The 22,803-nt window shown below is 39.9% G+C and overlaps 1 protein-coding gene across 1 annotated transcript in view; it reads right to left on the bottom strand.

Moving 5' to 3' along the window:
• Positions 1 to 22,803, bottom strand: part of COL15A1 (collagen type XV alpha 1 chain) — a 127,661-nt gene that overhangs the window by 6,826 nt on the left and 98,032 nt on the right. Inside the window, exons 26-34 of the mRNA XM_035549763.2 lie at positions 21,321 to 21,362; positions 17,076 to 17,121; positions 14,994 to 15,092; positions 9,636 to 9,685; positions 7,540 to 7,650; positions 6,878 to 7,022; positions 3,163 to 3,227; positions 1,007 to 1,135; positions 769 to 828 (exon numbers count right to left, since the gene is read on the bottom strand). Coding sequence (XP_035405656.1) covers positions 769 to 828; positions 1,007 to 1,135; positions 3,163 to 3,227; positions 6,878 to 7,022; positions 7,540 to 7,650; positions 9,636 to 9,685; positions 14,994 to 15,092; positions 17,076 to 17,121; positions 21,321 to 21,362 — 747 coding nt within the window. The remainder of the gene's footprint in view (positions 1 to 768; positions 829 to 1,006; positions 1,136 to 3,162; positions 3,228 to 6,877; positions 7,023 to 7,539; positions 7,651 to 9,635; positions 9,686 to 14,993; positions 15,093 to 17,075; positions 17,122 to 21,320; positions 21,363 to 22,803) is intronic.

Below are 22,803 nucleotides of genomic sequence, written 5' to 3'. Positions count from 1 at the left end.
TGTGGTGTCAGCTGGAGGTTGCAGAAAATTTCTTATAAAACAAAGTCTACACATCTTCCCAGTGTGCTAAGTGCACTTCTGTCTGACCTATTCCAACTACTTTTATTTTCCCAGCCATTTTCCTTCTCATGAGCCTTCATAGCACTCTCTTGCCCTTTCATTATCAGTAAGATCAATTGACCAGTCATCAACAAGACTTCTCTATCCCCTTTGCCACTTCCTGGGTTTCATCCTCTTACGATTTTTTGGGACAGGCAGCATGTTCACATGCAGATTTGGACAATAACCCGCAGAATGGAGTCAGGTATAAATTAACACGTGAGATTTGAGAATAGACCTCAGTACCCCACTTATCCCAATGTGGGATAAGCTATATGCAGGTGATGATGATATAGCATAAATAAAGGACTATAAACTTTTAAAGAAAACCTGCTTTTCAGAGACACTTTTCTGAGTTTCCTTGACAGAAGTGTTGTGAAACAGAATACTGATTTCTTTTTAGTAGGCAGTCTGCTTTGTCGGGCATTTTGTGGAGGCTGTTTTGTCTTTGTCATGTTTGAAATCTCAGAATATAATGGAAAAAGACTAATGGCTGGCCAGCATGAACTAGTTTGCAAGCTTATGCAGTGGCAGGATACTTACTTTGAACTGACAAGTCTCAGCAGAAAATCATGTTGTGCAGGGACCTGCCTGCAACTTTTGCCAAGTGTGTTGTCTCTTTTTGCACATTTAGACTCAGTTTTTCACAGTCTAGTATTTTGTACTTACATGGCTTGATATGGCTGGAGGAGGAAGGCTGTCAGCAGGGATGGGAATTAGCTCACCAAGCTGAAAGAACACAAAAAGAGAAGCAAACAAAATCATATCAGTAGGAGCTTATGAGCTAAAAAAAAAAAAAAAAAAAGGTATCTTTGCACCCATACTTCTCCACCCCTGTAAAAATATCTGCAACGATTCCATTTTGAGTAAGGGAGCTGGAAAGTATTAGGATGTAGTGCAATAATACCTGCAATTTTCTCCATCCATTCCGAACACGGATAAAAACCTCACTGGTTTCACTCAGATAGATTAGCGTACCTTCTGCTACGAAATGAACCTTTTCCAACATACCCGCAATGTTTTGGAATGTTGTAATCTGTCAAGTAGCAAAACAAAAGATGCTTCATCAAACACACAAAACATTTTGCAAGTTAAATTTAAGTTTGATTTAAACACATAAATGTCAAGACTTCTTGCTTGGGAAATGCTCATAAAATCGGTTTTATGTCATTCCATACAAAAAACTTCAATAAAAAAGACATACTTTGGCATAACAGAATCATTACTCTGTTGATTTTAATAGAACTACACCAATAGTTAATTTTTCACAGAGTGAGATGATTGTGTCTCTAACATTTAGCATACAAGATTGAAATGGCAGAATTTGGAAGAGACTTGATAAGGTTGGCTATGCATTAGAAATATCACACACAATTCTAGATACATTTGTGTCTCTTTTTTTTTTTTAAATATTTTTGTGGTCTTGTTAATATGATGTATTCAGATATTTATTCTATGGGTTTCATGGGATACAACTTCAAATCAGGCATCTGAGTGAGAAACAGCACTAATTGTGTATTGAATTCAGATGTGGTAATAATACATTTTAGCTGAGCTGAAACCTTGTAGCAGGATTAGTAGACAGTATTTTAGAATGGAACTATTTTCATAACCTTTTACAAATTAAGAGATAAAAAGCAAAATACTTAATTTTCAAAACTGTCAGCTGTTGAAGAAAGACTGAATAAAACTTATGGAATCATTTGGGCTTGGTGAGCTTCAGATGCCGTGCTCAATTAAATGTAAAAGTTGTTTTTACCAGATAGTCTTTTTCGGAGACTCTGAAATGTGAGCCTCTAGATTTGGTAATTAATTGATAAACAAATCCATGGAAGACTGAAGATATGTTCGTTGCTGTGAGAAGTGATGTTGATGGAAAGGATAATTTTTGCTCTTTTCTTTGAGGGTGTTTTCTTCTAACTATTTTGTTATGTTTGCAGATCCTCTAGTTTACACAGTACATGATTTTCAATTTCTCTTTTATAGATCATCAGGAAGCTGAGACTGACATCCAGCAGATAAGGACACTACCTCTGTCTTTGCCACCTGATGATAAGAACAGAGTTATCTCTAAAGACACGACTTGCTTGATAATTGCAGTTGGTGCAAGAGTGTCAGAAGGCATCCAAAAGCTTTATGGATCATGCAGACCCTACTATAGATTTGCATATTGATTTTTTAATGTTGGTTTTGACCTAATCAGGCTTATATTTCCTATCTAATAAAGTAGCTCCTAGTCTGTAACCACAGTTCTCTACCTTGAGGGACCAGTCATTGAACACCTGTTTCTCCCCTCATCTGTAATCATTGACAGGTCCTGAATTTCTGAATTTCTATGCGAAAATGCAGTTAGCAGAGATATGATACTGTGCTGGTAAGGCAATTACATTCTTGTTAGTTCATTTGATATGGAAAAGGTTAAAAAATGGTAGTGAAACACTTCTGCTAGCTTGAATCTTTTTTTTTTTAAATTAAATTAAGAATATTTAATTTAGAAATTAACAAGACAGAAGTCTTAGGTGCCATTTTCTCTGGATGGATACCTGGGATACAATTCTCATTTGATTTATCCAGTAAGAAAAGGAAAGAGTATTGTATTCTCTGTCATAATAAATTTTAGATTTGTTAAGAAAGTTTGCAGTTTTCATCTTAGAATCAAGTGACCTGAATTAGTGTGTTTAAGTCTAGTGTGGATTTTTTTTTTAAATGGAAACTGGTCATTCAGAGGTTATTCTAGTATCTTTGCAAGTTAAGTGCAGTTCTTTCAGAACTGTTGCTTTGGGTATGGAATACGCACACCTTTCCATTTCTTTAACATCCCATCAATACTTGCATTTGTTTGAATGGACTGTTAGTAACAAGGAAATGGACAGACTTCTCTCATCACTTTTCCCAGCTGCATGGATTCCATTCTGAAACATGATGAGGTTTAGTAAATAAGAAAAAATTCTAATAAATAAAAATGCAGGACTAAGCTTTCTGTCTTCTGTTACTGCTACAAATGACCATGAAAAGATTTGAAACAAGATTGCTATGGCAAACTTCCATCTTTTGTTGTCTTACCAGATTCCTGCTGACAGGTGACCCTGGCTCTCCAGGAGGACCTGGTGGCCCAGGCATTGCAGCTGCTAAAACAAAACAAGCATACAACACATTTTGAAGGTCATCTGTTTTGAGAGAGAAAGTGAGTGACATAAATAAAGGACTTGGTGGTGGTGTCTAGGAGTAGTGAGAGCTTAAAATGGCCATGGTCCTTACATAGCCAAGCTATGAATAGCTGTGTTCAAGCCAGCTATAGAAAATGCATTCTAAGGATTTTTATTTATTTTTTTTTGTTTTTTTAAGCAATGGTGAAACAATCTTTTCTGTTATTTGGAGATTTAAAATCACTATCTTGGAATTTGTTGTGGGTATTCTGCAAACGAAGAATCAGATTGATTTAAATTGACCTGAATATTTCTTCTGCTAGCTGCTGCTGATGTGCACTTTGAAGAATTTTTAGCTCCCACCCATACAGGCTTTGAGGGAGTCAATTTATCCTTTGTTCTAAAAGTAAACAAAAATAAACTTAGATAAAAAAATCACAAGTGTAACCTCAGCTATTGTTTCAAAGCCACAATGAATTCTCTGGTGGTATGAACCTGAACCTCTCAGACTGTAGTCCACAACATATATTACCCAGTACCTCTCTCTACTCCAGAACTGAATTTTTTCACCTTGAGCTGAAAGTCACTGTTTTTTGGAGTAAAAAGTCCAGGAAGGAAAAAAATATTTGGAAGACTGAAAGCAAAAATACTGTGTGAATGCATATGATAATGGCACTTCGAAGCTGCTTAGAAGAAAGATCGTGCAGACCCTAGTGAGCATCATGATGCATCCCAGTGAGGCTTTGTAGCTAAAATCTGGGCAGATCTTGCATAAATCACAAGTAGAGATATTTCCGTGTATAAAAACAGAGACACAATGTAGGGGCAACAAAATAGGTCCAGGGGTATCAATCAGAGCACGCTAGTATACTGCTGGGAGTGTATATAAAAGGCTCAGCAAGAAATACAATTATGAACAGAAAGGCATAATGTGAGCTGGTATGACATGGGAAAAAGAGCAAAAATGGTGGATACCTGTCAAACTATCTGATGCATGGGGGAGTCTAGAATGTTCCAGCACACTGGTGAATCTGTGGCATAAAATATGCAAACATACCTGCAAGGTTCACCTCCTTGCCAATTCCCAATTCCTACTTTGCTGGGCACTTGAGAATAGTATCCAGTTGATCTTAGCCATGCAAATAGTCCCATAATCCCAAATGTGGACCAAATTGCTCTTCAAAGTTGAAGGAGAAATGTAATAATGTAGGAATATTCTCTGAAACCACCCTTTGGAGAAATTTAGTTGAGTACTTCTGGATAACCTCCCCACAATAATCTAAACTCCACTCATTCAGAGCTTACTGGACAGTTTGGAACTGGGTGGGCTGAAGGAGAGTAAAAGAAGACAAGCTAAAGGAGTGTTTCTTCTGCCTTCGTAATTTTGAAGGGAATAAGGATCAATGATCTTCAGTGAAAATGGAGCTATAGATTCCGCCCCCCCCCCTTCAAATACAATCAGTGGAGCAAAGGTATTGAATACCTTCTGTTTTATTGTCTCTCTCCCCTTTGAAGTAGTTTGATAATCTGAATAAAACATTGTAAGATAAAAATTTAAAATGTAGAATGGACCATTGAAGAGTCAGTAAAGGTAAAGCCTAACCCTGAAAGCAATGCTGCATTCCAGAACTTAATTTTTACCAATTTATAACTTCTGAATTGAGAGGCTGCAATTACATACCAATAAAGCAAGATCTACTGTTCAAAAACACTTATTTTTGTGAAGCATGAGAACCCTTGAAATCACTTTTTACAAGTTGAAGAATTTATGCTCTGAGGATTCTCCAGAGCAATTCTTTCATACCAATAGCAGGGAAAAGGGCCTTATTTCTCACAAGAATTCAAAGCTATTTATCTGCAGATAAGCCATTCTTTTTTCCTCATATTACAGTATGTGAGCTCCATATTGCACTAAGAGCTTTAACAGAGATAACTAGGTGCCTTGAAGATACTAAATAAAGAAACAAACACCTGTCACCATAATATTTAGTAAAATGGACGTCCATCAGTGTGCTGCCTAAAGAAGCTACTTACAAATCAAAGAGGAAAATGTGTAGAAGGATGATGAAGACTAAGGGCAGAGTAGATAAGTGAAAGTATAGGGATGGAGTATTAATGATATATATGTGTATATATATATATATATTCATCTGACTAGGTCTCTTAGCTAATATTCAGAAGTACTTGATGTAAATTACATTGGAAAAGGCCTGACAGCCTTTATGGACTTTATGGATGCCATAGATCTGTCCATTTTATTGTGATCAGGGGCTAATCCATGTACAGGCCTATGTTCCAATGTTGAGTATAGTAAGGATTACTCATTTCTCAAATAGTCATCAGAGTATGAACACTTCTTGTAAACACTCCATTAATAATATTTGCCGGATGACAGATTGGAAGTATCACCTTGTCCCTGGGCAGCTGTATAAACCAGTCTGACTATGTTCAAGAAATACCTGCAGACTACAAAATGGAGGTGGAGGGGCCTATTCCCCAAAGCAGCATGCTGGAAGCACAAGTGTTACAGGAAGCAGTCAGATCAATAGGTCTCAGAAACTGAGATCTGTATTAGCTAGGCCAACCCAAAGTTTAGGCAGAGTAGTTATGCATTATAACCTCTCTGTACGGTTAAAAATGCCCTTACTGTTAGCATGTTGCCTTCCTTCAACCGAGATTAGGGAATGCTTTGTGTTGGAGGGCTGGTTTTACCTTACCGGATTCTTATGCTGGGCGCAGTTTCCTGACAGAGGAATCAGAGTCTCTCACTCAGGCATGACTGTCAAGTGATCCTCGGGCATCACACTGAGCAGTGATGTCAAGTGGAGCCCAGGACCCTTTCCATCAGAACCTAGTCTAAGGGCTGGACATTAACAATAAGAGTCTTGTCACTAACAGACCTGCAAGCCAGAAGGAGTCAAAAGTGCAACTGACTTGAACTCTGACACTTGATTTAAAGCAATGCAAGGTTGCAATAAGTCATCTGAACCTCTAGCACCACCTTGTTAACAAAGCTCTTCCCTCAGATGTGACTACCTGTGACACTTTTTATACCTTTTTCTAATCCAATAAATTGAAAATGATTAAAGTAACCAAAAGATACAGTAACCAATCCCAAAGCAGATTTGCTCATATTCAGAATGTGCAATAACAACTAGTTTTTAGAAGCAGTTCTCCACCAGTTTCATTTTAGACCTAAAATCTACTGTGAGTACTGCCCTTATATCACAGAAGAGCTTCCTGGCCCACATTAACAGCTTCCCAAATTTAGCCAGTCTGACAGACTTCACAAATATTTCAAGGCAACCTTCCTGTGTTATTCCTCCCCTCCTCTGTTACTTCCTCCCAATCACAATTAAAATAAGGTTTTCATGCATTAGTGCTCCCATGGCACTACTCAATGAAAACTGATTGCAGAGAAATTGTCTCTTTTGTGCCCTCAGTTCCAATCCACACCCCTCAGGGAAATAACATCAGTGTGCAGGAAAGAAAGGAGAAACCTGATTCAAGTATGAAGAATGGATGGGTGGCTAGAAGAGCAGATACATAAAGGAAATGGTGAGGAGAGAGGGGCATGTAAATATGCATATGTGCTCACATACATAGTGAAAAACAAAGTTACACCCTCTCACCTGAGCCATATATTGCAGGGGGTCCTGGTGGTCCTGGTGGGCCAGGTGGGCCAGGAGGTCCAGTTTTTCCATAACCTGGTAATCCGGGTAAGCCAGGTAACCCTGGAGGTCCTCTGGGTCCAACAACTGAGTCCCCTTTTGGTCCCTATGAACGATAAATAATACTACCTTGAATGTATCAATTTCACAGCTGGAGGTCCTTCATCTCTGGTGGCAACATTTTCTGAAGGCAGGCCACCATGCCACTGTTCAGACATAAGTCATAAGCATTTTTTTTCAAAGAGCCATGGGAAATGAAAAAATACCTATATATTAAACTAAATTAAAGAATTGAAGTTTCAGAAAGCTTTCTGATAGGTTTTACGTAGTTATATATATTGCCTTGACTTGTAATGCTGTTGACAGCATGAATCTACATACAGATTTAGTTGTATTAGCCAGCTGAGCACAACACTGTATCAGTTTTTCAGAGCAAATAAATTCCAATAGTGAAGTGTCTGTGTTTATGCCTAATGCAAGTCTGTCTCATTAACCTAATGGTTAGCATAGGAGTGTATATATTGTTCTTAACATCATCATGATGATTATTTCTTATTACAGCCTTCTAAGTTAAAACAATGGGTACCCACAAGTATTCCTGTTATACCATTTATGTGACTTACAATTAATCCTGGTCTTCCAGGTGGTCCGGGAGGTCCTGTCAGGTAAAAACCTCTGTTTGGTTCTCCTTTTTCTCCTTTTACACCAGTGTTTCCATTGTCTCCTTTTTCACCCTTTAAACATAACATATTTGAAAGCATTCAGCTGAAGCAAGATCAGAACCCCATGCACTAGTCTTTTAAAGTTGCCTGAAATTTCTGAGCTTAATAAAGAAAAGGATCCACTTAAAATCTTTTTGGCATCACTTCCTTCTTCAGTGATACAGAATAAAAAGGAATGCCTCCTCTACTGAAGCTGCAAGGATTTCACAGGGAGGAGAGGATTTTCACAAGGATTTTCACAGAAGGATTTCACAGGCTGGGAGAGACGGAGGCTAGGTGGAGTCAGAGGCAAGTGCCTCTGTTGCTGTTTTCTAGTTTACCAAGGAAAATCACCTGATCTGTGCTGTAGCTGGAGGCAAAGAGGAAGTTGGAGGAAGCATAAAAGCATGCTGCTTTTCTCCTACATCAAGGAAAAAGCAAAGCAAGATTGATGTAAAATGGACAGATATTGAAAGATATGTTGCAAAGTGATGATTACTGCACATAGGTAATTAGCACACAAAAGGATGGGTATGTGTACCAGGATAACAGAAGAGATACCACACAAAATTGCAGGCACTTTGAACTGTATCTCTTCTCCTGTTCTACTTTGCTGATTAGCAGCTAGTTGAGGAACAGTGGCAAGTAAGAAGAAGCATTTAAATACTAGGTCATTATCTTTTGTACAAAGTAAGCCACCGCCATTGTAGGTTCTGCCCTCACATTATTTCCTTCTCTTTGTCTGCTGGTTTCTCTCCTCCCTTCCTCCCTCCCTCCCTTCCTCCCTTCCCTCCCTCCCTCCCTCCCTCCTTCCTTCCTTCCTTCCTTCCTTCCTTCCTTCCTTCCCCCCTTCATTTTTTTGGTCTATTTTGGTTCCCATTTTGAGAAATAAAGCTATGTATAGAGGCAGCAAAGGACAATGCAAGAGTGGCAGGTAGCTGGGGAAAGCCAATAGAAATGGCTATGCATAGCTCCTCCTCTTCTTCTTCTTCTTCTTTTTTTTTTTTTCTTTCCCAGTAAACAAAACTATAAAGATTTCTTTATGGTATGCCATTTTGTAGAGCTGAAGGACTAGATGAAATTGTAGCTAAAGCTGTAAAGCTGCAAACACCGCTTTATTAGATCAAAGAAGCCACAATGGCTCTGCCATGCACGCATGGGACACTTCATGTTATAGAAATAACTTCAGTGCTCTCAGCCAAGCAGAAACAAAATCTGAAAAAAAAGACAGGAGTAGGAGTCCTTCAAGGAAATTGATAGTACCCCCATGAACCCCACCCCCATGAACCCTGTTTTCTATGGCATCATTAAATGATAACTTGATTATATTTTTTTCAGATCTTGTTTTGATAAAGAGCAATAACAGCCTTGTTTACACAAAAGCATTTGAAGTAGTATTGTGTAGGTATTCATTTTTGTCACTTAAAGCAGTCAGGAGAATAGTGGAACAGAGAGAGACCAAGCACATCATGGTATGGATATGTTTTCTTTTATGAGATCTCAGTAAACGAGCATGGGGAAGCAGAAACATGCTTTTCATCACTTTAATTTATTTTATTGATTGTGTTTAAAAGGTAAATAGTATTCTTCAGAAGTGAATTTCTTTTCATGCATTGATTGTTGGTAATATTTTTTCTAGTCACCCTTTAGGAAATGGATGTCTCTTACCTGAGCTGGCATGGAACCAAAGGCATTAATTTACAGCAAATGGTTTATACCAACCTATGTTAGGTAACAGTGAATAATGACTCACTTTAATACCACTGGGAAGGCAAAAAGCCTCACTAATATATATATATTTCCAGAAGTAATCTTTATGTAGTACTGACAGCTATCTCTGTATTTGTAACAAACTTTTCTATGCAGCTGGAGTTTAAGGAATTAATATAATTTGTAATTGCTGATACAATTATCTGTTTCGTATATTTCACTATTCTGTACTCTAGTATGCTTAATATATAGCAAAGATTGCTTTAAAAAAAGCTTAAAGAACTCAAACACAAATGGGATATAATTACCTTTATGCTATTAATAAAGTGGCTGAAATATGATGGAGGTAGAGGTGGACCTGAAAAATGAAGAAAATACAGTAAAGTACAATAATTATCTGTAATTTCATTTTTAAAAGCACTGCTTTAGGTATTTTTGGTTTAGAAGTTTAAAGGAAAATGATTTGCAATAGTAATATTAACCTTTAAATCTAACATTTTTAGTTCGGTTTCCTAATGAAACCACGCTTACATGCCCTGTCTCACTCCTCCACCTTAATAATTTCTGAACCTTACTGTGGATTTCAGTGACATTTGAAAGCAAAGAAGTCTCAAAGATGACAAGTACTCAGTTTTCTGAAAAATGCTCATTATAATCTCATTATAATGTCAAAACACACCTCCATCCCAAAGGCTACCCATCTCAAAGGTGTAACCACCCCTCACTGAGCATGCACTCTTGAATTTCTCTGAGCCTATACCTTTAAACAAGAGCAAGAAAAATTTGTACCAATCACAAGGAAGACATGTATGACTAGAGTCACTCAAGCTCCACCTAAAAGTAAGAAAATAGTAAAAAAATGGCTCAAGAGAGGAAAATGTCAGGGGAAGACACCATCATAGACAAGTTGGAAGGATATCGCTGATTTCTGGGACCAGTCTATGGGCTGAACGTCTCTTCCCCTCCCGTAGGAACGCCTATTGGGTGAGATTCGAACTCTTGGTTGTACTGAGTGCTTCCCCGGGAAACCTAGCATTCTCTATAGAGTTGTTTCATAAGTTAGCGTGTGTAGTTGGTTGTGTTTGTTATATTCTTGATATTTGCACGTGCTTTGCAGACAGTATATTTATCACCAGCAATCCAAAAGAACCTGTACTCCTGTTGCTTCAAAAAACTACACCGGTCATTTACTAGACTGAAGATGTACTATTTGTGAATCTGTGATTGTAATTAATGTGACCGGACCTTATAGTGCTGATTGTGCTATCTGTGCATCCGTGATCATGATATATTGAATGCAACTGGACTTATAGCGCCAATTGGACATCACTCAGAATCTAAACCCAGCCCCTCGGATATCTGAGGACAAGCTGGAACACAAGGGGGTTTAGGTCCTGCCAAACATCCTTACCCTTTAACACAAGAACATTCCATATGTTTTGCAAGCAATGGGGTGGCAGTCAGTACCAGCCCACTTCTGAATGAGTTACAGTTGTACTATCTTTTGTGCAAGGACACCTTCATAGCCAACAAGAGAAAGAATCAGGGTTACTGCCATTCTGCTGATCACAGAACAACTGTTCTTTGACGTTCTTCTGTGACAAAAACCAGGACCAGTACCAATGGTTATAACAGCTGTGCTGTGTTGTTTGCCAATGGTGGTCAGCCAAAGCTGTCGAGCCAGCACAACAAGTCTAAAAAGTCTTCAAATATTCTGTGTTTGGAATACACTTGGAAAATGAATGTTTTACAGCTGCCAGTAACAGCTGGGGACATTTTCATAGAATCATAAAATATCCCGAGTTGGAAGGGACCCATAAGGATCATTGAGTCCAACTCCTGGCACCACACAGGTCTACCCAAAATTTTAGACCATGTGACTGAGTGCTCAGTCCAAACGCTTAAACTCCGACAGGCTTGGTGCAGTGACTACTTCCCTGGGGAGTCTGTTCCAGTGTGTGACAACCCTCTCAGTGAAGAACCTCTTCCTGATATCCAGCCTGAGCCTCCCCTGTTGCAGCTTGACACCATTCCCTCAGGTCCTATCGCTGGTCACTAAAGAGAATAGATTGGCTCCTGCCCCTCCACTCCCCCTCATGAGGAAGCTGTAGACCGTGATGAGGTCTCCCCTCAGCCTCCTCTTTTCCAGGCTGAACAGGCCAAGTGACCTCAGCTGCTCTTCATACGTCTTCCCCTCTAGGCTCTTCACCATCTTAGTACTGGACCATGAGGACACTCTCCAACAGTTTCACATCCTTTTTGTACTGCAGTGCCCAGAACTGCACACAGTACTCAAGGTGAGGCCGCACCAGCACAGAGTAGAGCGGGACAATCACTTCCCTTGACCGACTAGCAACGTCGTGCTTGATGCATCCCAGGATACGGTTGGCCCTCCTGGCTGCCATGGCCCTCCTGGCAGTCATGGAGGCTGCCATTTCTTCAAATGTGTTCTGAACTTTGGGTGCAACAGTGTTCCAGCCATAGATCTCAGATCTTAGTATATTATCTCAGATGCAATTTGATCATGTAGACAGTGTATGCATCTGTACTCTGGGACAGAAATGTATTGCCAGTGTGGCAGCTATTTTGATTTTATTTGAACCCTGACAGCTATTGCTCAATCTATGAGAGGGAATGGAGAATAGACAGGTAGATTGGCAGGTATCCTTCTCAGATGTTGCTTAATATTAATTTCTATGTTGGGTAATATTTTAGGTCTTCCTAGGAGACCTTTCAAGCAGACTAGGTCTATGCAAGGTATGTGAGGAATAGGGATGGCATCACTCTAAACAGAACCCAAAAACTCGTGGTAGGGAACCAGTGGAAAAACAGGAGTGGCTTCAGATAGGATAGAAAAGCTGTGATCTGGGAGCTTAAGGCTGGCTATACCTATATTGGTAGTTAAACTCCCATCTTTTTAGCCCCATGATCAAGTAGCATAGCTTTTATCCATACAGCTAAACTGTCTTCCTCACTCCCAAAACAGGAGAAAGTTATCCATACAGCCTATTGTACCAATCCTTAGCTTAAGCTATCTCCCATGGTCTTGGAAAGTGTTATTTATTTTAGGCCAAATGTTGGCCAGGAAACATGCTAACATTTAAACTGCAGGACAACAGTCCCATGTCCTGACCCTGTTTGGTTTACACAGCCAGGGAAGTTTGCCTGACATGACTTCTCAAGGGCTTGCCTAGTCCAGTCCTATTCTCTAGACATTCAGTAGAGGACTGGTAGGCAATTTTCTGTAGGACCTCTGGGAATCTTAACACCAACCAGAGGGAAACATGCTCATTGCATAGCCTGTGCTGGCAGACCAGACATTTTCATTTTGGTTTGTTTTCTGATGTTGCTGAAACAGACTAATAGCACTTTGCATGGGCGTTATCAACTGCAAAATCACACCCTCACAATGATCATAAAGCTACAGAACTTTGGTGCCCTTTCTTTTAGAGAAAGTTGTGCTGCTTTCTGATCTGGGATTTGATTTATAAATGAACTCAGTCCCTGGAGCAACAAAATTCATTACAGGAATTAATGCTTGCCCAGTGAGATGCTGTCTTGTTCCCCCTCTGCTTTTCCTTTAATTCCATTCCTTCCAGTATTCATGAAAAGGAGGGTGAAACTTCTTCATAAAGAAAAGAAAGTCTCAGGACAAACAAGCCAAAGGGTGGATTTGGATGAGTGTTGAAACTTGTCCAGAATGCCAGGTGTGAATGTGGCCTGGCAGGAAGGAAGGATCAAATGCCTTGGTATACTGCGATAAGCATTGCATTTTAGATGAGCAGATCTTCAACTTTAGGGAACTGGGTCTGAGATTATGATACCGTGAAGTCTTCTCCTCTGTTTCTAAATGGGTTTCCTTACATGGCCTCAGACTGTATTCCTTCAGCCAGAAATAATGAGGTTGTGTTGGAATGTTGCATATATGATTGGAATACTGCGCCTATGTTCTGGATACTCACTATACCTGCCTTTATACAGAGTAGTTATATAAATTGTGGCCTGCCAAATATCCATGCTTTCTATTCTGGCTTCATGTTTTTGCAAGCTATCAATTAATGGAGTCTGTCTGTAAGGTTAGAGGGATGACATTTGGGGTAGAGGAAAAATAAATCCACTGAATGAATAAATGGCAGAGTTGAGAAAGCTTTTCAGATTGCTGTGACTCAACAGATAGTGAACTGGAAGGACCTTCAACTGTCTATCCTGCAGAGAAGGTTTTGAAAATTTCCTATACTTTAATCATGTTCTACTATCCTGCAATTTCTGGATTGTGAATTTCCATTGTCAAAGGTTGTGTAGATATCTATGAGACCTACAGATCTGATTTGTATAAAAGAACATTGTAGCAATTACATCAACTGACATTGTTTAAGGAGAAAGATATAAACAAGACAGTTTAACCAGAATTATTGTGTTATTTTCTCCATCCTCTCTAGTTGCAGTTTTATAACAAAATCATAAGCATAATCCTCTCCTTCAGAAGTACCTGAAATCATCAGATACGGACTAAAGTAGGACATTAAACTGCATTAAATACAAAGTCTGGGAATTAACAGACATTGACAGTGGATAAACCGGCACAGATGAGTAAATCTTAACCTCTGTATAGAAATCTTTCTTGTTCCTTTTTTTTTTTTTTTTTTTTTTTTAAATAAGTCTATTGATGATGAGGAAGCACTAACCACTACTTCAGAGCACTGGATATTGGTCAGAATGAAGATTAATAAGGACAAGACAAGAAAGCAGATTTGATTACAACAAACAGATGTCCTCATAAAAATAACCAAATATCTTAAGTCAACAGAACTGTGGCTTTGGAACAAAGACAAAATATCCATGTATATACAATTTTGTATTAATTATGATCACATTAGAGGACAAATATTATAAATATGGTATAGGAACATTAATTTGATGTACAGCTTCTTCTATTTTGAATGATCGCTGGCACTGACCAAAGCCTTATCTCAATATATGAGATTTCAAAAAATGTAGTAAAAAGGAAGAATTTGTAATAGCAATCTTTCCAAATAGATGCTTGTTTCTATAACTATTTTTGAATGTGTAAGAATTAGCAATATGTATCAACTTTTGATATAGAAAAGTAAATCTTTGGTAAGCAACATCTATTGTGATGCTCCTAGCACAAGTGAACTGATAATTTAGCTCTTATACTTTTCATGATTATGACAAATCAAGCATAGAATATTAAAAAGTTTGTTGAAATGGAGATGGTCGAGTTCTGGAATTGGGACTATCACCAACAAATGGCTGCCTTGAAATCAGAATGCAGAGGTATGTTATCCTGAAAGGGAAAGCACTGCATTTCAGTCCAGTTGGCTCAAAAACTCTGACAACAAAACAATGTCTCAGGAAGTGGGTATGATGTTCTTCTAAGATTTCAGAAAACCTCTAACCAGCCAGATACATTTCAATATCTGTTCATGTACTGAACACACTCATAATAGGCTCACAAATGTGTAGTACAGATAGTTCTTTTCAGAGGATATTTTTGATAACATTACAGGCTTTGTTGTTCTGCACCTCAGATCAGCAAGAAACTAAGTATGTCTTCAGGCAGGTAAAGGTACTTTGCTGAACTGCTTTTAAGTTAAACACATGGTCCTTTAGAGGGTATCAGTGACATATCTGATTTAGTATACCTGGTGGTCCTGGATCACCTCTGTCTCCCTTTTCTCCTTTTAAGTCCGCTGAACTCCCAGTGGACTGCAGCCCCCAGCAATCTTTGTTTCCTTTAGCACCTGTCATAAAAGCATCACAATGAAACTAAATTCATGAGAACTTTCAAACAAGAGACTACAGAAATGACAACCAAACCACTGATAGTAAGAGCAGATTTTTCATACGTGCAGGGCTTTTAACTCCCTATATGCTTGTCTCACTGTTCTCATGAATATTGAATGGCTGGCTGGCTCATTGTCCTCTCTTGTTTATCAACCCCAACATGTACAAAATAATCTTTCTTTTACAGATCAATCTTTCACTCTCCTTCCCTTAATCACCTAGCCTTTGACCCTCTGAACAAACCTGTTCTCATTGCATTTGTGAATTTCATGGGGCAAGAGCAGAAATGGTTTTAATATTATGATTTTGACACCAAAATTGCTATCTCTAGACTTTGAAAAAAATTAATATCTGTAATTATGAATGTCCAAAATGTTATAGTTTATTGCTTCTTCAGGTCATAAAAGAATTCATAATAAAGAAAATGTTCTCTGAGGTCAGAAAAGTTATTAGCATTATTTTCCTTCCAGATGAGCTGAGGATAGAGCTGTACCCAAATACATCTGTATAAACTTTCTGTTTTTCTAGGTATTATTCATAGAATCATAGAATAGAATCATAGAATCATTCAGGTTGGAAAAGACCTCTACGACCATCTAGTCCAACTTTTAACCTAGCACTGACAAGTTCACCACTAAAGCATAATACTAAGTTCTACATCTGCACTTTTCTTGAAGACCTCCAAGGATGGTGACTCAACCACTTCTCTGTGCAGGCTATTCCAATGCCGCACAACTCTTCCAGTAAAGAAATTTCTCCTAATGTCCAATCTAAACATCCCCTGTCACAACTTGAGGCCATTTCCCCTCATCTTATCACTTGGTGCTTGGGAGAAAAGCCTGATCCCCGCCTCACTACAGCCTCCTTTAGGGTAATTGTAAAGTACAGTAAGGTCTCCCTGAGCCTTCTTTTCTCCAAATTAAAAAACCCCAGTTCCCTCAGCTGCTCCTTATAAGACTTGTGTTCCAGGCACTTCGCCAGCTTCGTTACCCTTCTCTGGACACTCTCCAGGGCCTCAATGTCTTTCTTGTAGTGAGAGGCCCAAAACTAAACACAGTATGCAAGGGGCAGCCTCACCAGAGCCGAGTACAGGGGGATGATCACTTCCCTAGTCCTGCTGGCCACACTTTCTGATAACAAGCCAGGATGTCATTGGCCTTCTTGGCCACCTGAGCACACTGCCAGCTCATGTTCAGGCAAGCATCAACCAACAGCCCCAGTTCCTTTTCCTCTGCACAGCTTTCCGGCCACTCTTCTCCCAGCCTGTAGCATTGCTTGGGGTTGTTGCGCCCCAAATGCAGGACCCAGCACTTAGCCTTGTTGAACCTCATACAGTTGGCCTCGACCCATCAGTCCAGCCTATCCAGTTCCCCCTGTGGAGCCTTCCTACCCTTGAGCAGATCAACACTTGTGCCCAACTTGGTGTTGTCTGCAAACTAACTGAGGGTGCACTCGATCTTCTCATCCAGATCATTGATAAAGATAATAAAGAGAATGGGCCCCAGTATTGATCCCTGGGGGATTCCACTTGTGACTGGCCTCTGGCTGGATATTTCTCCAATCACCATGACTCTTTGGGCCCAGCCACCCAGCCAGTTTTTAATGCAATGAAGCATACACCTGTCCAGGCCTTGAGCAGCCAGTTTCTTCAGGAGAATGCTGTGGGAAATGGTGTCATAAGTCATACTGAAGTCTAGATAGACCTCATCCACTACTCAATTTATAAGCTAGCATTTGAAGTGCAGCCCTATACTCATTTATTCTTTGGCTTACATATTGAGACTGGACCAAGATATGATCTTATGGATTCACCGGAACAAGTGAGACCATTATTCTCTTTTTTCCTCATGAAACCAGTTATGCAACACCCAAGAAAAAAACAGTGGTTTTTGTTCATAATAAGAACAGTTTGTTTAAACCATGCTGCAAGAATTACTCACCTTGGACATTAAGAGCTTCTTCATTCCCAGGGTAAGTAGCACTCACCTACAGACAAAAAGAAATCAATTAGAACTTATCCATACACATTAATTGATGGAAGTGCATCACTTAGTATGACTGGAAAGCCTGGAATATTTGCATGCTATCACAGTAAATATTATAACGGCACTCTGTGCTTATCTCCAGTTTGGCAGGTTCCGAGTATTAACTAATCAAGCCTTTTTCAGGATTGTGCTATCTTAAACATGCAACATGCTTTCAGTAAGAGCGTAACAACATGCATTTTGGAGGCACTAGCAAATCCTACTCTCAGTCATGCTAGAGAAACATCAGAAGCCTTATTCTCCAAGAACAATTCTAAATTTACATCACTGTATTTGAAAGCAGGATTTGATTTTTGATTGTATGATAACAGAATATGGCTGTAATCTTTTCATCAGACCATGGCTAGGCCTACTCTATGATGTTGACGTATACTCAGATGCATTGAAATCACTGTGGGGAGAAACTTCTTATTCTAGTCTATCCTACTCTGACTCAATTCCCCTGTAACAATACTTCTAACACCTCTCTTCAAAACAAGGACAGTGCAGGAATTAAAATGTGGCACACTGCTTGGAAATAGATAGACCTTTGTACTAACTAGTGCTATTTATATGAATTTAAACAAGCATACAAAGAAAATCAAACGTGTGCTGCATATGGCTAATACTGCAGTATTAGATCTTAGGAGTCTTCAGTCACATGGATAGCTCCATTAAATTCAGAAATTCACTTCACATGAAGAAAACTTGTGAGATTCAGTCTGTAGTTCTTTATGGATATACATTTACGTAGGCATGTGCAGCAGACTTCTTATCTATATACTTGGATAGGTTTAGATTATCCACAAATGCAGGTCAAAGCTATCTAGCATATTCAGACGCATGAAGAGATATTTATAACTACAGGCTCTATTACTTTTACATGTAAAATTCACTTTTATTATTCAGTGATTGTAACCTTATTGAAAAGTAACTTTTTATTATTATCTGAAACTCAGCTAAAATAGGTTTGCATTGCTTGAATCATTCCACAGAGAAGCATACAAAACTTGAGTTTGGAAGGGATTACTGGAAGTTGTCTAGCCCAGAGCAGGATCAACTACAGCAGGTTGCTCAGTGCAGTCCAGTCAAGTTTCAGAGATGAAGCTGACTAACCCAGAACTTTTGTGTGAATGTGAGAAAAACATACCAGAATGTTATACAGTAGGAATAGGAAGATTTAAGGGAGGAATTCAATGAGATAAAATGATGTCTACAATAGTGGGCCAAAACCATAGAAATGTGAAATTACCATGAGGTAATGACTATTTATTGCTAATTAACAGAAAGATCAGAAAGATACATTACCTGGGATAAATCTTTCTTGGATAGTAAATGGTGTGATGAGTGTCAATTCATCTAGTATAGTCTAAGTCAAGAGCTGCTTTTCTAATATGAGTAAAAAAGAACTGTAATGGAAATTGGAAGAGAGGAGCACAATACTATTTTGAACTATACTGTCTAACAGAAAGCTAGAGCAGCCATACCATGCATCAGACTGTTCAGGGGAAGACTGTGGTGTTCAAAGACAGAATCCTTTCCAAGTATGTAGCCCACAGGTTAGCAGTATAATATTGTCCTAGGAAGAGTAATCCCAGGATTAAACTGTGTCCACAGTTCATTGTAGGATGTGATTTCCATGACATGTTAAACAAAAATTGCATCAAAGTGTTCTTAAAATATGAAAACTCTTTCCTTTCTTTTGACACTGAGTGTGAAATTACAGTTCCTTTGAAGACAACGGGGGGTGTTGTCATTTACTTTGGAAAAGTGTGGCAGAGCTTCACCTGGTGGCTTTCTTGTGATAATAAATGTTTATCATAGAATCATAGAATGTTTTGGGTTGGAAGAGACCTTAAAGATTATCTAGTTGAAACCCCCTCCCATGGGCAGGGATATCCTCCACTAGATTAGGTCCTATCAAATCTGACCTTGAACACTTCTTTTAGTTTAAAACCGTTACCCCTTGTCCTTTCAGTACAGTCCCTGATAGAGAGTCCCTCTCCAGCTTTCTTAGACACACAGACTTGCTGAGGGGGCACTCTATCCCATTTTCCATGTCACCAACAAGGATGTTAAATAATACCGGTCCCAATACAGACCCCAAGGGACACCAGTCATTACTGTTCTCCACCTAGACATTGAGCCATTGACTGCAACTCTTTGAGTGTGACCATCCAGCTAATTCCTTATCCACCAAGTGGTCCATCCATCAAATCCATGTCTCACCATTTTAGAGACAAGACTGTTGTGTGGGACAGTATCAAATGCTTTGCACAAGTCCAGGTAGCTGCAATCAGTTGCTCTTCCCTTATCCACTAATGCTGTAACCCTGTCTTAGAAGGCCACCAAATTTGTCAGGAATGATTTGCAATTAGTGAAGCCATGTTGGCTGTCATCAATCACCTGTTTGTTTTCCAAGTGCCTTAGCACATTTTCTAGGAGGATCTGCTTCATGATTTTATTGGAGACAGAGGTGAGACCGACTGGCTTGTATTTCTCTGTGTCTTTCTTTTTCCCTTTTTAACAATTAGGGTTATCTTTCCTCTTTTCCAGTCACTGGGAACTTCACCAGACTGCTATGACTTTTCAAATATGATGGATAGTGGATTAGCAACTTCATCTTGCTAGTTCCCTCAGGACCCTCAGATGCATCTCATCAGGTCATGCACATTCAGGTACCTTAGAAGGTCTTGAACCTAATCTTCTCCTACAGTGGGAAGCATTTAATTCTCCCAGGCCCTGCCTTTGGATTCTGTGAATTTGGTGATGTGGCTAGAGCACTTGCTGGTGAAGACTGAAGCAAAAATGTCATTGAGTACCTCAGCCTTCTCCATACCCTGGGTAACCAGATCTCCCATTTCCTTCAGCAGACGGCTCGTATCTTTCCTATTCTTCCTGTTATCACTGATGTACTTGTAGAAGCCCTTCATGTTGCACTTAATGTCCCTGGCCAGATGCAATTCTGTCTGGGCTTTGGCTTTCCTAACTTGACCCATGGCTACTTGGACAATGTCTCTGTATTCCTTCCAGGCTACTTGTCCTTGCTTCCACCCTCTGTAGGCTTCCTTTTTGTGTTTAAGTTTTCCAGGAGCTCCTTGTTTATCTATGCAGGCCTCCTGGCATTTTTGCCTGAGTTCCTCCTTGTTGGGATGCATTGCTCCTGAGCTTGGAGGAGGTGATCCTTGAGTATTAAACAGCTTTCTTGGGCCCCTCTTCTCTCCAGGGCTTCATCCCACAGTTCTCTACAAAGCAGATCCCCAAAGAGTCCCAAGTCTGCTCTCCCAAAGTCCAGGGCTGTGTGTTTGCTGTGCACCCTCCTCACTGACCTAAGAATCTTGAACTCCACCATTTTATGGTCACTGCAGCTATGGCTTTCTTTTAGCTTCATATTTCCCCAAAGCCCCTCCCTGTTGGTGAGAACAAGGTCCAGCATATCACCTCTCCTCATTAGCTCCTTTATCACTTGGAGAAGGAAATTATCATCAATACCTTCTGGGAACCTTTTGGATTGCTTATGGCTTGCTGTATTGTCCCTCCAGCAGATATCAGGGTGGTTGATATTTGTTGATATCCCCTCCTCATCTCCCCTGCCTGTCCTTGCTAAAGAGCCTGTATGCTTCCGTTACAACACTCCAGTCATGAATTATATGTGAACAGACTGCAATTGAGGGTCAAATAAGGAATGTGATTTTTCTTTTCTGACACACTTTTTATGCCGGACTGAAAAGTATAAGGAGTCTTATTTTGGACGGCGAAATTGAAAACAGCCAAAGACATAACATTGTGGAGACATTATTTATATGTACTTCTGAAAGATGCATGTACATGTATGTATAAATATTCACTCCCCAAAGCAACTCTCAATCTATGGAAACATGGAGCTTTGAAAGTCATTAAAACAGTTCGGACAACCAAGTAATAAAAGTGCTTTAAGCAAAAGGTTCCAGTTAGTTCTGTTATATATATGTGGCTAACTTTGGATATCTAAATGTTTGAAAATCTGTTATCTTGAAGACTAGGTAAAACATATCTCTGGTGTAAAGCAGAAGGCAGGGGGAGTAAAGCTGCAGAAATACTGTTGTTATGCATGTAGCTGTTTTGGTTATGTATTGTCAAGGCCATGCATCTTGCTAAGAGCAAATTCTGTGTGTGACTTACTGTCATCTTGCAATGAGGTCTGCGAGATACTGGGAAAACTGTCTATTGAAAATAAGAAGGGAAATAAGTTTAATGAATGTAGGCAATAATACACCAGAAAACACACCAAACAGTTAGATCTAATAGACATGACAAGACAAAACTTGGAAATAAAAAAACAGCACCTCGCAGAGTCCTGCTTGCTTCCTGGGAGCTCTCATGGTTCTGTCAGCATAGAATCATAGAAACATTAAGGTTGGAAAAGACCTCCAAGATCAGCTGGTCCAACTGTCCCCCTACCACCAAGGTCACCCACTAAACCATGTCCCTAAGCACTAGGTCAAGCCTTTCTTTGAACATCCCCCGGATGGTGACTCCACCACCCCCCTTGGCAACGTGTTTCAATGCCTGAATGCTCTTTCTGAGAAGAAATGTCTCCTAATTTCCAACCCAAACCTCCCCTGGCACAACTTGAGGCCATTCCCTCCTGTCCTATCACTAGCTAGCTATCTGTGAGAAGAGGCTGACTCCCAGCCCTCCACAAATTCCTTTCAGATAGTTGTAGGGACCAATAAGGTCGCCCCTGAGCCTCCTCTTCTCCAGACTGAACAATCCCAGCTCCCTCAGCCGCTCCTCGTAAGACTTGTTCTCCAGACCCCTCACCAGCTTCATAGCCCTTCTCTGGACTCACTTGAGCACCTCAATGTCCTTCCTATAGTGAGGGGCCCCAAACTGAACACAGTACTCGAGGTGCGGCCCCACCAGAGCTGAGTACAGGGGGACAATCACTTCCCTAGTCCTGCTGACCATGCTGTTTCTGATGCAAGCCAGGATGCTGCTTGCCTTCTTGGCCACCTGAGCACACTGCTGGATCATATTCAGCCGACTATCAACCAATACTCCCAGGTACTTCTCTGCCAGGCAGTTTTCCAGCCACTCATCTCCCAGCCTGTAGCGCTGCTTGGGGTTGTTGTGCCCCAAGTGCAGGACCCGGCACTTTGCCTTGTTGAACCTCATACAGTTGGCCTCAGCCCATCGGTCCAGCCTATCCAGATCCTCCTGCAGAACCTTCCTACTCTTGAGCAGATCAACACATGCACCTAACTTGGTGTCGTCTGCAAACTTACTGAGGGTGCACTCGATCCCCTCATCCAGATCATTGATAAAGATATTGAAGAGAAAATATTGAAGAGAAGATAGCTAAGAAAAACAGGACGAGCAGTGTGAAATCAGTAGAAACAAAAATCACAGGTCCTCTAGTCATGACAGAAGAAAGAAAAAAAAAAGGGAAAAAAAAGGGAAAGGGAAAAAAAAGGGAAAAAAAGGGAAAAGGAGAAATTAACGCTTGGTCAAATAAAATTGTACATGTATGGTATAGAAAGGTGTCGAGTAATTTGTGAACCTGTAGTACTCAGCCAGTGAAGAAACAGGGGAGGAATCAAGTGTCTGGTAATAGGGAATATAAGGTTATGATATACACCTTTACTAGGCACTCCTGCTTGCA

The sequence above is a fragment of the Cygnus atratus genome, chromosome 2 (genome assembly GCF_013377495.2).
Source record: "Cygnus atratus isolate AKBS03 ecotype Queensland, Australia chromosome 2, CAtr_DNAZoo_HiC_assembly, whole genome shotgun sequence".
In the NCBI taxonomy this organism is placed as follows: domain Eukaryota; kingdom Metazoa; phylum Chordata; class Aves; order Anseriformes; family Anatidae; genus Cygnus; species Cygnus atratus.
The sequence above is the reverse complement of the archived record's forward strand: the minus strand, read 5'-3'. Positions and strand labels throughout refer to the sequence as shown.